General features: G+C 34.8%; 1 protein-coding gene across 1 annotated transcript in view; it reads left to right on the forward strand.

Annotated features, from left to right (window-relative positions):
* Positions 1-15,473, forward strand: part of SYCP1 (synaptonemal complex protein 1) — a 109,781-nt gene that overhangs the window by 755 nt on the left and 93,553 nt on the right. Inside the window, exons 2-8 of the mRNA XM_038561854.1 lie at positions 30-170; positions 3,559-3,643; positions 3,817-3,860; positions 4,037-4,093; positions 5,333-5,497; positions 6,152-6,219; positions 13,461-13,534. Coding sequence (XP_038417782.1) covers positions 63-170; positions 3,559-3,643; positions 3,817-3,860; positions 4,037-4,093; positions 5,333-5,497; positions 6,152-6,219; positions 13,461-13,534 — 601 coding nt within the window. The 5' untranslated portion in view covers positions 30-62. The remainder of the gene's footprint in view (positions 1-29; positions 171-3,558; positions 3,644-3,816; positions 3,861-4,036; positions 4,094-5,332; positions 5,498-6,151; positions 6,220-13,460; positions 13,535-15,473) is intronic.

The following is a 15,473-nucleotide window of genomic DNA, read 5'->3' on the forward strand; positions in this document are numbered from 1 at the left end:
TCCCCTTCCCCCCCCCCCCCGCCCTCTAGGGCAAAAGGTAATTTACAACTGGAAGAGAGAAAATGGAAAAGCAAAAGCCTTTTAAATTGTTTGTACCACCAAGATTAAGTAGCAGTCAGGTATCTGCAGTGAAACCTCAGACTTTGGGAGGAGATTCTAATTTCTTCAAGGTAAGCTTGCATATATGAATCTTAATTCTCCTGTTGTTAAACTTGAGGTCAGAAGGCAGGGTGTATTTTATTACTGGTGTTATTTTATAATTTTTCCCCCCCCAGCAAATGTGGCCTGATTTACCCAAGAATTTTTTTTTCTTTTTTTTTAATTTTTATTTATTTATGATAGTCAGAGAGAGAGAGAGAGAGAGAGAGGCGCAGAGACACAGGCAGAGGGAGAAGCAGGCTCCATGCACCGGGAGCCCGATGTGGGATTCGATCCCGGGTCTCCAGGATCGCGCCCTGGGCCAAAGGCAGGCGCCAAACCGCTGCGCCACCCAGGGATCCCTACCCAAGAATTTTTAAACAGACTTATTTAAAATTTTAAGTCCAATTTACTTGACAGTGTTGTTAGTTTCAGGTGTACAGTATAGTGATTCAGCACTTCCATATATCACCCGGTGCTTACCATGTGAAGGGCCCTCCTTTTTATTTTTTTAATTTATTTTATTATTTTTTTATTCCTTTTTATTGACATTGGCAAATTAAAATAGAATAAATTAACAAGTATTTTTTCAAAAAAAATGTTTTGTACAAAAATACTGTCAAAATTTCCTAAAAAGCTTTCAATACAGTAGTATCTTTTCATGTACTGAACATAACTATTAGCACAGTGTCCAAAATGTTGAAGACAGAAACAAAATAAAAATCTGTGAAATGTTTGCCACTGACGACATTCCACACCCTATTATTGTCTGTACATATGGGGGAGGGGGGCAGCCAACTTGAAAGTGAACAGTATGACTTTTCCTGATCCAGAACGGTTTAAGGGCCCTCCTTTTTAAATTTTTCTAAAAAAATATTTATTCATGAGAGACACACAGAGAGAGGCAGGGACACCGGCAGAAGGAGAAGCAGGCTCCCTGCGGGAATCCTGATGCGGGACTCAATCCCAGGACCCTGGGATCAAGCTCTGAATTAAAGGCATATATGCTCTACTGCTGAGCCACCCAGGCCTCCTGATAAGCCCTAGTTAATCCTCATTACCTATTTCCCATCCTCCTCCCCTCTGGTAACCCATCAATTCTCCCTCCTTAAGTCTCTTTCTTGGGTTTGTCGCCCCCCCCCCCACCATGATTGTTTATTTTGTTTCTTTTTTTGCTTTGTTTCTTAAATTCCACATGAATGAGATTATATAGTATCTTTTTCTGACTCATTTATTTCACTTAGGATAAAACACTCTAGCTCCATATATGTCAAATTTCAAATCACAAATGGCAAGATTTCATTTTTATTGTTGGCTGAGTAATACTCCACTGTGTATATATACTGCATCCCCTTTATCCATTCATCAGTTGGTAGACACTTGGGCTGCTTCTGTAGTTTGGCTTTGTATATGATGCTACCATAAACACAGGGGGCATACATCTTTTCAAATTAGTTTTTTCATATTCTTTGGGTAAATACCCAGTAGTGGAGTTGCTAGATCATAGGGTAGTTCTATTTTTTCATTAAAAAAATTTTTTTTTGAAGAACCTCCGTACTCTTTTCCAGAGTGGCTGCACCAGTTTACATTCCACCAACAGTGCATGAGGGTTCCTTCTTCTCCACATCTTTGTCAACACTTGTTGCTTCTTGTATTTTTCATTTTAGCTATTCAGATAGGTGTGAGATACCTCATTGTAGTTTTAATTGCATTTTCCTGATGAAATGATGTTGAGCATCTTTTCATGTGTCTGTTGGCCATCTGTACGTCTTCTTTGGAGAAATGTCTGCTCATGCCTTCCCATTTTTCAGTTGAATTGTTTATTTTTGGGGTGTTGAATTTTATAAATTCTTTATACATTTTGGATACTATCTCTTTATTGGATATCATTTGCAAGTATCTTCCACCCATTTTTCAATTGAATTATTTGTTTTTTGGGTACTAACCCTTTATTGGATATGCCATTTGGAAATATCTTCTCCCATTTTGTAGGTTGCTTTTTAGTTTTGTTGATTGTTTCCTTCACTGTGCAAAAGTTTTTTGTCTTGAGGAAGTCCCAATAGTTCATTTTTCCTTTTGTTTACCTTGACTCAGAAGACTTATCTAGATACATGTGGCTATGGCCAATGTCAGAGAAATTACTGCCTGTGTTGTCTTCTGGGATTTTCATTACCCAAGAATTTTTTTTTTTTTTTTAAGATTTTATTTATTTATGAGAGACAGAGGGAGAGAGAGAGGCAGGAAGAGAGATAGAGGGAGAAGCAGGCTCCTTGCAGGGAGCCTGATACGAGACTCAATCCCTGGGCAGGGATCACACCCTGAGCCAAAGGCAGACACTCAACTGCTGAGCCACCCAGGTGTTCCTTACCCAGGAATTTGGATAGTATTGCTTTGAATGAATAAAGAGCACACTTAATGTTTGGAAGCATCTTCATTTAAAAAAATAATGACTGCTTTTGTAGAACTCTGGATACTTAATGAGTCCTGCTTATTTGAATCTTCCTTTGTCCTTAAATGATTTGAGGCAATTTGTAAGATACATACAATGAAGTAGCAAGATTACAAAAATATATTAAGAGAATATTAGGATCAAAGAAAAAATAAAATTTGGAAAATATGCCAACATACTGGTAAAAATTAGCGTCTAAGCTTAAAATTTGGTTTTGAGCTTCCTGGTTGTCAGGACAAAAAGAGAAATTCATTTGTACAGTAGAGTTCTTATCAGAGAGGAGGAATTAGGAACACCTAACACCTGGTGGCTCAGGGGTCGAGCATCTACCTTCGGCTCAGAGCATGATCCCAGGATATGTCCCACATCGGGTTCTCTGCGAGGAGACTGCATCTCCCTCTGCCTGTGTGTCTGCTTCTCTCTCTGTGTCTCTCATGAATAAATAAATAAATCTTAAAAAAAAAGAAAGGAGGAATTAATACAGCTTTTACTGCTAAATTATTTTATTTATTTATTTATTTATTTATTTATTTATTTATTTCTTGCTAAATTATTTTAAAAATTTCTCTGTGGAACATCATATTGGAGATGGAATGAAGCAATGAATATTTCAGTTTATACACTGTAGAAAAATTCCTGTCTATATAGCTAGAGTATACTATCAAAATGCTATTCAGTGAAGACAACTCTAAATTTTATCAAGGGGAAGATCATATTGAAATTGAAGAAAACTATTAAGCTACTGATTAAAATTACTGTTATTTTCTTGAATACTTACAAAGCATGTATTTTTTGCTTTTTTACATATCAAAACCACTTGAAGTTTTAGATATTGCATATACATTAAAGGATTTGTAATTAAAGTCACTTCTTTAAGCAGATGTGTATTATTTATATAGTTATACATATTATACGAATAGTTATCAGAGTGGTTTGGAATAGTATGTTTAAGAACTTCTTTGTGTTTGTAGGGTGCCAACAAATGTATTGAAGATGATTTTAGTTTTCCATTTGCAATGACTAATCTCTCCAAAAATGGGGAAAACATTGATTCAGGTAAGAGCCTGGGAAAGCAATATATCACTGTATATGGACATATTTTTTACATACATGTTGCTAGATATTGACTATAATTATTGTTATTAGCCTTGATATTAAAGCTAGATTTAATACTTCATATAAAAATAAGATGCTGACATATTTAATACCAGTTGTTTTTTATCTTGCAGATCCTGCTTTACAAAAAGTTAAATTTTTGCCCATGCTTGAACAGGTAAGTTAAGTATAGGGTACATAGACATAATCTGTTTAGGTATTTAGTTGCTTGTTTGAAAGAAGGGAAAAAACTCTTTAGTTGTTGGTTTATGAGTTGTCAGTACTTAATTACTACTGTTTGGAAACTTTCATCAGAAATATTTTCTTACAGGAAACACTTATTCATTTTTTTAGGTTGATAATTCTGACAATTGTCATTACCAGGAAGGACTAAAAGATTCTGATTTTGAGGTCAGAAGATTTTCTATTTTTATTAAATTTCTTGTAATTGGAGTATCATTTCTTGTTAATTATATATATCTTTCTTTTTGAAGCTTCTAAGGGATTAGGATTTGGTTAATGTTTTAAGTTATATTGTTTAAAACTATTTTCTCCCCTTTGTTTTTCTTTAAAGTTGCTGAAATACTAGGCTTTTGTATTTTTCTGGGTTACACAAGCATGCATTCTTTAGTGGCAATTTAATTTTAAGCCATAAAGAGCAATAATAAAAGAGAGGATGTGGCTACAATATGTGAAAACTGCTATTTTACAAGCAATCCTTTAATTAATAGGTTATGAATATTGGGCTTGTTTGCTGTCTAAGGAATTTATAGAACATGCTGTGCTTTTTATTTTAGTTATAAAAATCATTTTTACTTATGACACATAGATGTCTTTAAAACAAAAATTCTGGGGCGCCTGGCTGGCTCAGTTGGTAGAGCATGGGATTCTTGAATTCAAGCCCCATTTTGGGCATGAAGTCTACTTAAGGAAAAAAAAAGAAATTCCATGGCTTTATAAAGTGCTATATGTTTGTTGCTGTGATTAAAATATCACAGAATTTAAAAATATGGAACTTATTCATATATTTTGATAACAAAGAGCCATCAGCAAGCAGACATCTGTGATTTTAAAAAATATAAACTGACTTTTACCTTATAATGTTGAAATGGATAATTCAGGAAATCTGAATAAAAGCTAAATAAAACCTTAGAATAAATGATAGCTAGATCTTGTGTTAACTATTATTTTTGTCATTATATTTTTTTGTTTGTTTTTATTTTTGTCATTATATTTTAAAATTCATGTCCTTTAGATAATCTTCAAACTGTATAACCAAAATGTTTTCAAGACCATTGTAAAAATTTATAGATATTGTGTAACTTATTTTAACTTTTAACCCACCAGATTCTCTCATTGACTAAAATATTTCCAATATCTGGCTTAGATTTATTTTGAAGGTATTGGATTTTTTCAATAGCGCATAACTTAGTCAAGTGACCAGTAACTTTAGTGAAGTAGCTAATGCTGCTAATAACTTAAAGAGTTAATGTAGTTTTCAGGATGCTGTTAGGACATAAATTGAGGAGAGATTTGTTCTTAACTATTAAGATACTTTATTACTAGGATATTTTCAGCAGGCAGCTGTAGTTTGTGAATTGTTCAAAATTTTAGCATTACTACTCTTTGAAAACCCTTTTATTTTAATAGAATTCAGAGCCAATGAGCAGACTATATTCAAAACTGTATAAGGAAGCTGAAAAGATCAAGAAGTGGAAAGTGAGTGTAGAATCTGAATTGAAGCAGAAAGAAAATAAGTTGCAAGAAAACAGAAAGATAATTGAAGCACAACGGAAAGCCATTCAGGAACTACAGGTATAATAAGATTTGGAATAGAAAATATAGTGTAGTAGATTTTATCATAGTACTGTTTTAAAATAGAGTATTACAGTGATGTGGATTTTAAGGACAGTGCTTTTTTTGAAGTTTTGCTGATACTGCATTTCAACTTTAGGATGAGCATAGAAAAGTTGCCCAAAACTTAATGCAAATGTTTAGGGAAATAATAAATTACTTTAGATAAAGATTGATTCATAGATTTTAAAATTTTTATTAATTCCTGTTACTGATGATGACTTGTATATGTTTTTTATTAATTGGAATATGAGATTTATGGATAAAATTTTATATTTGGAACTCTTCAGCTTTGTGGCGGAGTAAAAGAAAAATGTTGAGAAAATACAATATTGGATTGGGACAAAGATAAAACATTAAAAATGTTTAGGGAAGATAATATTGCATTAAAATATTGTTGATACTTTTTTGGGGATGATTCAGCAAACTTGATTTTAGATTTGTGAAAGTGGGATCCATATTCTTATGGGAAATCCATAAGCTGTGACACACAAAAATTTGCAAAGAATTCTTACACATCTTAGTTGTTAGCAAAGAAATGCTGCTTAATGATTATACTCATGTTTATTTTGCTAAGCAAAATGTGATGAACTGTTCTTTTGTTTTGTAAATTAGTTTGAAAATGAAAAAGTAAGCTTGAAATTAGAAGAAGGAATTCAAGAAAATAAAGATTTAATAAAAGAGTAAGTAATTTAATGAATTTGTTTTTTCTAAATTTATTTATTCCATACTTATTAAAGTGATTTCCAGAAATTTATTTAACTTAATATTCTGTTATGTAATATTAACTTATACGTAGAATTCTACCTGGGAAGTGTGGAAGAAGGAAGACCTACTTATTTTATTTACATTCTTGTATTTGGCCAACAGTGGTCACTGACTAATAATTTCTTGCTTTTTAAAATGTCAGGCAGGAGAAACCATTATTTGTGTCAAAAGGTATCTGATAATCCTGTATCTACAACTGCCTATGTATATTGTCTACCTTTCTATTTGTTGCAGTATTTTAGGTGGAGCATTTGTAAAATCATGCTCAACTTAGTTACTAGCTAATTCTTACTGTTAAATTCCTGTTTTTGTCAGTGGCCTAATGATTCTTCCATTAATGTTAGCTTAAAATTCTAGTATCATCTTTAGCTTTTCCTTTCCTTTGTTTTAGGCAATAGCTAAGCCTTATTTTATACCCTTATCACCTCATTCAGATGATATCGTATAGAATTTAATAGAAAAATGTAACTTGTTTATTTCACCTACTAAGTAGATATTGAGTAGTTAGAATGTAATGTATGGGTCCACAAAGAGTACAGAATTTATATATTCCTATATGTTTAAGTTAAGCATCATAGCTTTAGAAGACATACCACTTTGTCAGGGAAGTTGCTGATAAATTAAAAGAGCTCTTACAACAGATTTAGTCCAGTTGAAAAACAACCTATGGGGGTGCCTGGCTGGCTCAGTTGGAAGAGCCTGTGACTTTTGATCTTGGGGTGGTGAGTTTGAGCCCAATACTGGGGGTAGAGATTACTTAAATAAATTAAAAAAAGACAACCTGTGATTTTCCAGATAAAATTTAAATATTAAACCTTAATTTTTTCCCTGTCTAATTGAGGTTTGGTTATTAAGGAGAAAGGATAGAGAAGAGAAAGTTTCTGACATTGTGTGCTTATTGTATGTTTGATACTTATGGTCACTTTTGTATGGGTATGTGATTGAGTTTCTGTAGTATCTTACAAGACCTTTAAAGCCTGCTTTAGCCCTAATACCAGTCTTTGAAAACTTGTGAGTTTTCTTAAGATGGTTGTTGCCTCTGTTGATGAAAAGTTGAATTTTTGTGAATACTTTGAGTTTAGTTACATAGTATAGTGTAAGGTAGTGTAGTGTGATATAGTATAGAATTTATGCCATTTTTTTTTTTGAGGTGAGAGGGAGTGTGTTTATTTTGGGTATGATTTCCTTCTATTTTATTTTATTTTATTTTATTTTTTTTTAAATTTTTATTTATTTATGATAGAGAGAGAGAGAGAGAGGCAGAGACACAGGCAGAGGGAGAAGCAGGCTCCATGCACCGGGAGCCCGATGTGGGATTCGATCCGGGGTCTCCAGGATTGCGCCCTGGGCCAAAGGCAGGAGCCAAACCACTGTGCCACCCAGGGATCCCTGATTTCCTTCTATTTTAAATAATTGTTTCAGTTCTGTTTTGGCCTCAAATACTGAATTGTCAATTGTTGTCTGAAGGAACCTAACATTTAGCTAAGAGCTTTGTCAAAATATAGGTGAGAAACAAAGTTGCGCTTAAGGTAGAGTGACTTGATTGTCGGAAGACAGGTTTAATATACAGTTGCTCAGGACCAGCTCATTAACTGATCATAACTTTTTAAAAGAGATATAGATTTGAAAGAGACTTTGGATATTTCAAAACCATATGCCTGTCCTGTAATAAAAGTTGAGAGGGAATGGACACTTTGGTTTATTGATATTTTCGAGCAGGAAAAGTGTTTTGAGATAATTTATATAATTTTGAAGGCATTTTTTTTTGAATGGAGCAGGACCTTCTATATGATTTGATTTCCAACATTAGATGTAATAATAGTTTCAATTTTCAAATTTCACGAGTCAAACCTGAAGCATCCACAATTACGTATTTTCAGAAATAACCTTAAAAAGCAACATTTGATTTTTGTCAGACTCCTATCTGGGATTTGTTTAAATAATTTGATGAATTAAACCCATCAAGCCCTGTTACATGCATTTGATGGTGGTCATTGTCAGAGAAGGCTTTCTTTCTTTTTTTTTAGATTTTATTTGTTTATTCATGAGACAGAGAGAGAAAGAGAGAGGCAGAGGAAGAAGCAAGCTCCATGCAGGGAGCCTGACATGGGACTCGATCCCGGGTCTCCAGGTTCATGCCCTGGGCCAAAGGAAGGAGCTAAACTGTTGAGCCACCCGGGGATCCTTCTAGAAAAGGCTTTCTAAAGATGAGAATGTCTGAAGGATGAATAGGAATTAGCCAGGAGGAGAATTAGAGGTTGCTACTCTGGCATTGCATGACATGCTAAGGAATTTTGATTTTTGTGTCAAAGCATAGGGATTGCAGAGGGTAGGTTAAAGGCTGAGTGATTATAGCTATGGCTCCCTTTAACAGGAACATTGTTATTTTAAAAATACGATTCAAAATCTTGTGTATCCACTTAAGATATCATATTGAAAAAGGATTTTGGTTCTAGAAAAAAAAAAAAACTTTGAAAATTGCTGCAGATGGTCATTTGGAAGCTAGTGAAGAGTTTTAAGAATTTTAAAATTGAGACATTTCTAAGAACATAGCAGACTTAAAATAAATATTTTTTGATTGGATGGTTGCTTATATATGGAGTAAATGTCTGGCTTTATGCCAGGTTGTGCTGCTTCTGTGGTTTAGGGAACATACTGCTAAAGCACTTTTGTCCTCTCTCCCTCACCATAAATTAACAGGGGAAAAGGCTGAAGTTGTTTTACAAATTGTAATTGAAGAATTAGGTTCATGGTCACTTGTTTTTGATTTTTTACAAAACCAGTAACAAAAAAGTCCCTCTCTATTGTAATTGAAGAATTAGGTTCATGGTCACTTGTTTTTGATTTTTTACAAAACCAGTAACAAAAAAGTCCCTCTCTACCAGTGGTTCTTAAATTTTAGCAAGCACCAGAATTAACTGCAGTGCTTGTTAAAACATACACTGTTGTCCTCTGCTCCCTTACCAGAATTTCTGGTTAAGTGGAGTAGGGCTTCAGAATTTGAGCTTTTAATGAGTGATGTGGATGTTGCTAGGACAAGGATCATACTTTGGGAACTACTGCTCTATACTGGAGAACAGTCATAGGCTTTGAAAACAAAACCAAACCAACCTTTCTCTGACTGGCTTATTTTGCTTAACATTTTACCCTTTGGATCCATCCATATTGTTGCAAATGGCAAGATTTCTTTCTTTTTTATGGCTGAGTAATATTCCATATTTTTTGTGTGTATGCTGTTTATTATGTATATATATGTATCACATCTTTTTTTATTTTTTAAAGGTTTTATTTATTTATTCATGACAGAAATACACAGAGAGAGGCAGGGACATAGGCAGAGGGAGAAGCAGGCTCCCTGCGGGTAGCCTGATGTGGGACTCAAACCCAGGACCCTGGGATCATGAGCTGAGCCAAAGGCAGTTGCTCAACCACTGAGCCATCCAGGTTTCCAGACATCTTTTTTTTAAAAAGATTTTATTTATTTATTCATAAGTGACACAGAGAGAGGCAGAGACATAGGCAGAGGGAGAAACAGGCTCTATGGGAGTTGATACCAGAACCCCAGGATTATGATCTGAGCCAAAGGTAGATACTCAGCCACTGAACCACCCAGGTGCCCCTATACCACATCTTTTTTATCCATTCATCTATCAGTGGATACTTGGGTTGCTTTCATAATTTGGCTATTGGATATAATGCAATAGGAATGCATATACCCCTTCAAATTAGTGTTTTCATATTCTTGGGGTAAATACTTAGTGTGATTACCAGATCATAGGATAGGTCTATTTTTTTAAAATTTTTATTTATTTATGATAGTCACACAAAGAGAGAGAGAGGCAGAGACATAGGCAGAGGGAGAAGCAGGCTCCATGCACCAGGAGCCTGACGTGGGATTCGATCCCGGGTCTCCAGGATCACGCCCTGGGCCAAAGGCAGGCGCCAAACCGCTGCACCACCCAGGGATCCCGGATAGGTCTATTTTTAATTTTTTAAGCAACCTCCATACTGTATTCCATAGCAGCTGCATCAGTTTGCTTTTCCACAATGCATGAGGATTTTTCTTTCTTCACATCCTTGCCAACATGTGTTGTTTCTTGTTTTTCATTTTATATGACCATATATTCATGACTTTATTTTTGGACTCTCTGTTCTGTTCTGTTGATTTATGTGTTTTTTTTTTGTTGTTGTTGTTGTTGTTTAAAGTCTTTATTTATTTGAGAGAGAGAGAAGAGCATGAGTGGGAGAAGAGGCAAAGGGAGAAGGGACAAGCAGACTCCACACTGAGTGTGGAGCCTGATGCAGAACTCAGTCTCACAACCCTGAGATCATGACCTGAGACAAAATTAAGAGTTGGATGCTTAACCCACTGAGCCAGCTAGGTACCCCTATGTGTCTGCTTTTATGCTAATACCATACTAGTTTTTTTTAGGTTTATTTAAATTCTAGTTAGTTAAAAGAGTATAATATTAGTTTCAGGTGTATAATGTAGTGATTCGGCACTTCTATATAATAGCTGGTGCTCATCACAACACCTGTACTCCTTGATCTCCATCACCTATTTAACTTAACCTCCCAGGGTGCCTGGGTGGCTCAGTTGGTTGAGCATCTGATTCTTGATTTCAGCTCAGGTCATGATCTTGGGGTTGTAGGACTGCTCTGCATTGGGCTCTGTATTTATTAGCAAGGAGTCTGCTTGGGATTTTTTCTCCTTCCTTTGCCCCTCCCTCCCTTCAAATAAATAAATAAAATCTTAAAACAAACCTAACCTTCCACCCACCTCCCATACTGGTTTTTTAAAAAACTTTATTTGAGAGAGAAGAGAGAGTATGAACAGGTGGAGAGGAGGAGACTCCCCACGGAGCAGGGAGCCTTGATCCCAAGGACCCCAGGATCATGACCCAAGCTGAAGGCAGATGCTTAACGGACTGAGCCACCCAGGCATCTCATCCCATACTATTTTGGTCACTATAGTATTGTCATACGGTTTGAAATCAGGAAGTGTGATTCTTCCAGCTCTTTTCTTCTTTCTCAAGTTTGCTTTGGCTCTTCGGTGATTATATACAAATTTTAGGTTTGTTCTATTTCTGAAAAATGCCATTGGAAATTTATTTGGGATTATATTGAATCTGTAAACTGTTTTGGGTAGTATGAAATATATAAGAAAAAAACCTATGCTTTGGTCATTCACATGACCAAATATGGTATTTCTCATAGATGTATTTGGTCTTCATCTACCATTCCTGACTCATAATCTCCAAAACCTTTGGAATTTCCCAAGTGCTGAGAGTGACTAAGTTGTCTCTTGTTATGTTAATGAGGTAACTTCTGGACCCCACTTAAGGATGGGGCTGGTTGCCAAGAGAATCAAAATCAACCATGTGATCAGATGGTTGGAACTTTCAGTTCCTCCCTCAACCTTGGGGATGGGAAAGAGTCTGAAGTTTGAATCAATTATCAATGGCCAGTGATTTAATCAATCACAATTATGTAACTAAGCCTCCATAAAAACCCAAGAGGACAAGGTTTGGAAAACTTCTAGGTTGCTGAAGAGATCTAGGGAGAGTGGTGAGCTCAGAGAAAGCATGGAAGCTCTATACCCTTTTCCTCCATGCCTTGTCCTATACATCTCTCCTATCTAGCTGTTCCTGAGTTATATCCTTTTATAATAAACTAGTAATCTAACAAGTAAATTGTTTCTTTGAGTTCAGTGACCTGCTCCAGCAAATTAATTGAACCCAAGGAACCTTAGATTTATAGGCAGTCTGTCAGAGATTCAGGTAACAATCTGAACCTGTGATTGGTGTCGGAAAAACTAAGGAATGAGTCATGAAAACTTCTGATTTATAGCTAGTTTGATAGAAGTCCAGGTAGCAACCTGGGATTACCGACTGGTATCTTAAGTGGGGCCAGGGGGACAGTAGTTTTGTAGGACTGAACCCTTAACCTGTGGAATCTGAGGCTATCTTCAGGTTGATAGTGTCATAATTGAATTATGGAACACCCAGCTAGTGTCCCAAAAATTGCTTGTTGGTGTGGAAATTGGTTATCAGGACCCATTTAAGTAGTGTGGATATTTTACCAATATTCTTCTAATCCATAAATACAGAATATCTTTCCATTTGTTTGTGTTTTCAGTTTCTTTCATTAATGTCTTATAGTTTTCAGTATACAGGTCTTTCACCTCCTTGGTTAAATTTAATCCTAGATATTTTATTCTTTTTGGTATAGTTATAAATTGGGCTGTTTTCTGTTTTCTTAATTTCTCCTTCAGATAGTTCATTCATTATTAGTGTACAGAAATGAAACTGATCTTTGTGTATTAATTTTGCATATTGCAAACTTTACTGAATTTGTTATATTCTGGAAGTTTTTTTTTGTGGAGTCTTTAGGGTTTCTATATATAATATCATGTCCTCTGCAAATAGAATTTTACTTCTTCCTTTCCAAATTGGATACGTCTTTTTTCTTGCCTAATTGTTCTAAGCCTTCCAATACTATGTTGAATAAAAGTGGTGAGAGTGGGCATTCTTGTCTTGTTCTTGATCTAAGAGGAAAGTCTTTCAGCTTTTTACTTTTTACTATTAAGTATGGGGTTAACTGTGGACTTGTCATACATGCCCTTTATTATGTTGAGAGTTTTATCATAAATGGATATTTATACCCACTTTGTTGAGAATTTTTATCATAAATGAATATTGAATTTTATCAAATGCTTTCTCTGCTCCTATTGAGATGATCAGAGGTCTTATTATTCATGTAATGAAAGGCTAGTCAGAAAGTTACCTGTTTAATGTTTTGAGGATAAGACAGCTAGAATATTTCTGGGGCAAATAGTAAAAGAAAAACCCAGCCCTCTTTTCTCATTTTTTTTTTTCCCGTGGGCAAAATCTGGAACTATTTACTGAAAGGTTATTGTTAGCTACTTGGGTAGAAACTTGTTAAGAAACTATCCTTTTTACTTTTAAGAGAGGAAGTTACTAAGTTGTCTTTGCTACTAGTATAATCAACCCATTTTTAAAATCACTTGAGTGATGTGATATATATGTGTGTAAATATAAGAATTTCTTTAAAAATTGTAACGTTTCATAACTTTTCCATATGATTTTGCTTTGAGATCAGATTATACTTAGGCAGACTCTTTGTTTTCTTTCAGGAATAATGCTACAAGGCATTTATGTAATTTACTCAAAGAAACCTGTGCCAGATCTGCAGAAAAGACAAAGAAATGTAAATATATTTCTTATTTTATGTGATTTTTATCAATTTATTTTTATTTTAATGGTGGGGGTGGATAAGGGAAGAAATTATTCTTTCACTTTTTGGATCCAATTTTGATTTGAACAAGTTATAAGTGCCTTATACAATTTCTTTGCATAAGTAGTAATTTGATTCTCAGTTCTTTGAGCTTTGAAAGCTCAAAGTGTTTTGAAAGATAATATATTTCAAAAGACACATACTTGACATTTGTAGTTGAAATGTGATCTTGAGGCTTTTTCTTCTCTTTGGAACAGCTAGCAAATTGAATTGATACATAGCTGTGTTCATAATAGAAAATACCGATGGACAGCTATGCTGAAGGCACAGTACTTAAGAATAGTACAGTATTTATTTCAAATCTAAATATAATTCTCAAATTTCTCCTAAAGAAACATGCTTTTAAAATATTCTAATAAGGTTGTAGTATAAATATTCAAGTACACATTCTCATTTTATACATACTCAATTTTACTTGTAGGAATGTTTTTCATTTTTTAAAAAATATTTTATTTATTTATTCATGAGAAACACAGAGAGAGAGAGAGGCAGAGACACAGGCAGAAGGAAAAGCAGACTCCATGCAGGGAGCCCGAAGCAGGACTTGATCCTGGGACTCCAGGACTATGCCCTGGGGCGAAGGAAGGCGCTAAACTGCCGAGCCACCCAGGGATCCCCCGAATTTTTTTCATTTTGATGAAAAACATAAACATCTTTTTTAAAAAAACAGCAGTATTATCTTTGTCATTAATTTGACACCAGCTCTACTTTGTTTATGCCAAGAATCTATTAGAAAATACTGTCTACCTGCTTTTTCAGCATAGCAGTATAGCTCCTGCTTTTCTTAGCTAAAATTTTATTTCTTAAAATTTATTTATGAGAGAGATAGAGAGAGAGAGGCAAAGACACAGAGAGAGAGAGAAGCAGGCTTGCTGTGGGGAGCCTGATATGGGACTTGATCCCAGGACCCTGAGCCAAAGACAGATGCTTAAGCACCGAGCCACCCAGGTGTCCCTAGCTAAAATTTTATTTTATTTTATTTTATTTTATTTTATTTTATTTTATTTTATTTTATTTTATTTTATTTTATTTTATTTTATTTTATTTTATTTTATTTTATTTATTTTATTTTATTTTATTTTATTTTTTTTTTTTAAAACCTAGCTAAAATTTTAATATCACAGTGTACTGCTTAAGAGCTTAGGCTAAGAGTAGACAGCCTATGCTCAAATTCAGACTTTCAGTTGCTGTCCACCTGACCATGAATAAGCTATATAATCTCTCTGACCTACTGTTTATTGGTTAATAAAGTGCCTCTTAGTGCTGTTTTGAGAATTAGGTTAGTTAATAAATTGCTTAGAACAGTGCAAAGTGCTCAGTGTTAGCTATTCTTATTTCCATTATGCACTATTACTAGGGTTTTTCTTGGGCTCTGCATATAGTACTTTGCTTTTGGACCTATAAATACTTACCGGAATGTAGCATACCTACTTAACAGAACGTAGGACACGACTAACAGCTCCTCTGTTACATCCCATTTATTTAACTTTCAATATTAGCTTTTCCATCCAGGTATAAAAAGTAGGGAAAAGTGGCTCAGTGGTTTATGCCACCGTCAGCCCAGGGCCTGATCTTGGAGACCCAGGATCGAATCCCACATCGGGCTCCCTGCATGGAGCCTGCTTCTCCCTTTGCCTGTGTCTCTGCCTCTCTCTCTCTGTGTCTCTCATGAATAAATAAATAAAATCTTAAAAAAAGTGGGGAAAAGTATATAGATGGGGATGGAGGGATGGTGTATTGACTGCTTTGTAGAAAGTAACTTAGGCCATGGAGACAGGCTGCTAGTTTTTTTTTTTGTTGTTGTTGTTGTTTTTTTTTTTTTTTTTTTTTTTTTTTTCCCTCTGTTTAGTTT

This window comes from Canis lupus, chromosome 17 (assembly GCF_011100685.1).
Source record: "Canis lupus familiaris isolate Mischka breed German Shepherd chromosome 17, alternate assembly UU_Cfam_GSD_1.0, whole genome shotgun sequence".
NCBI classification, from domain to species: domain Eukaryota; kingdom Metazoa; phylum Chordata; class Mammalia; order Carnivora; family Canidae; genus Canis; species Canis lupus.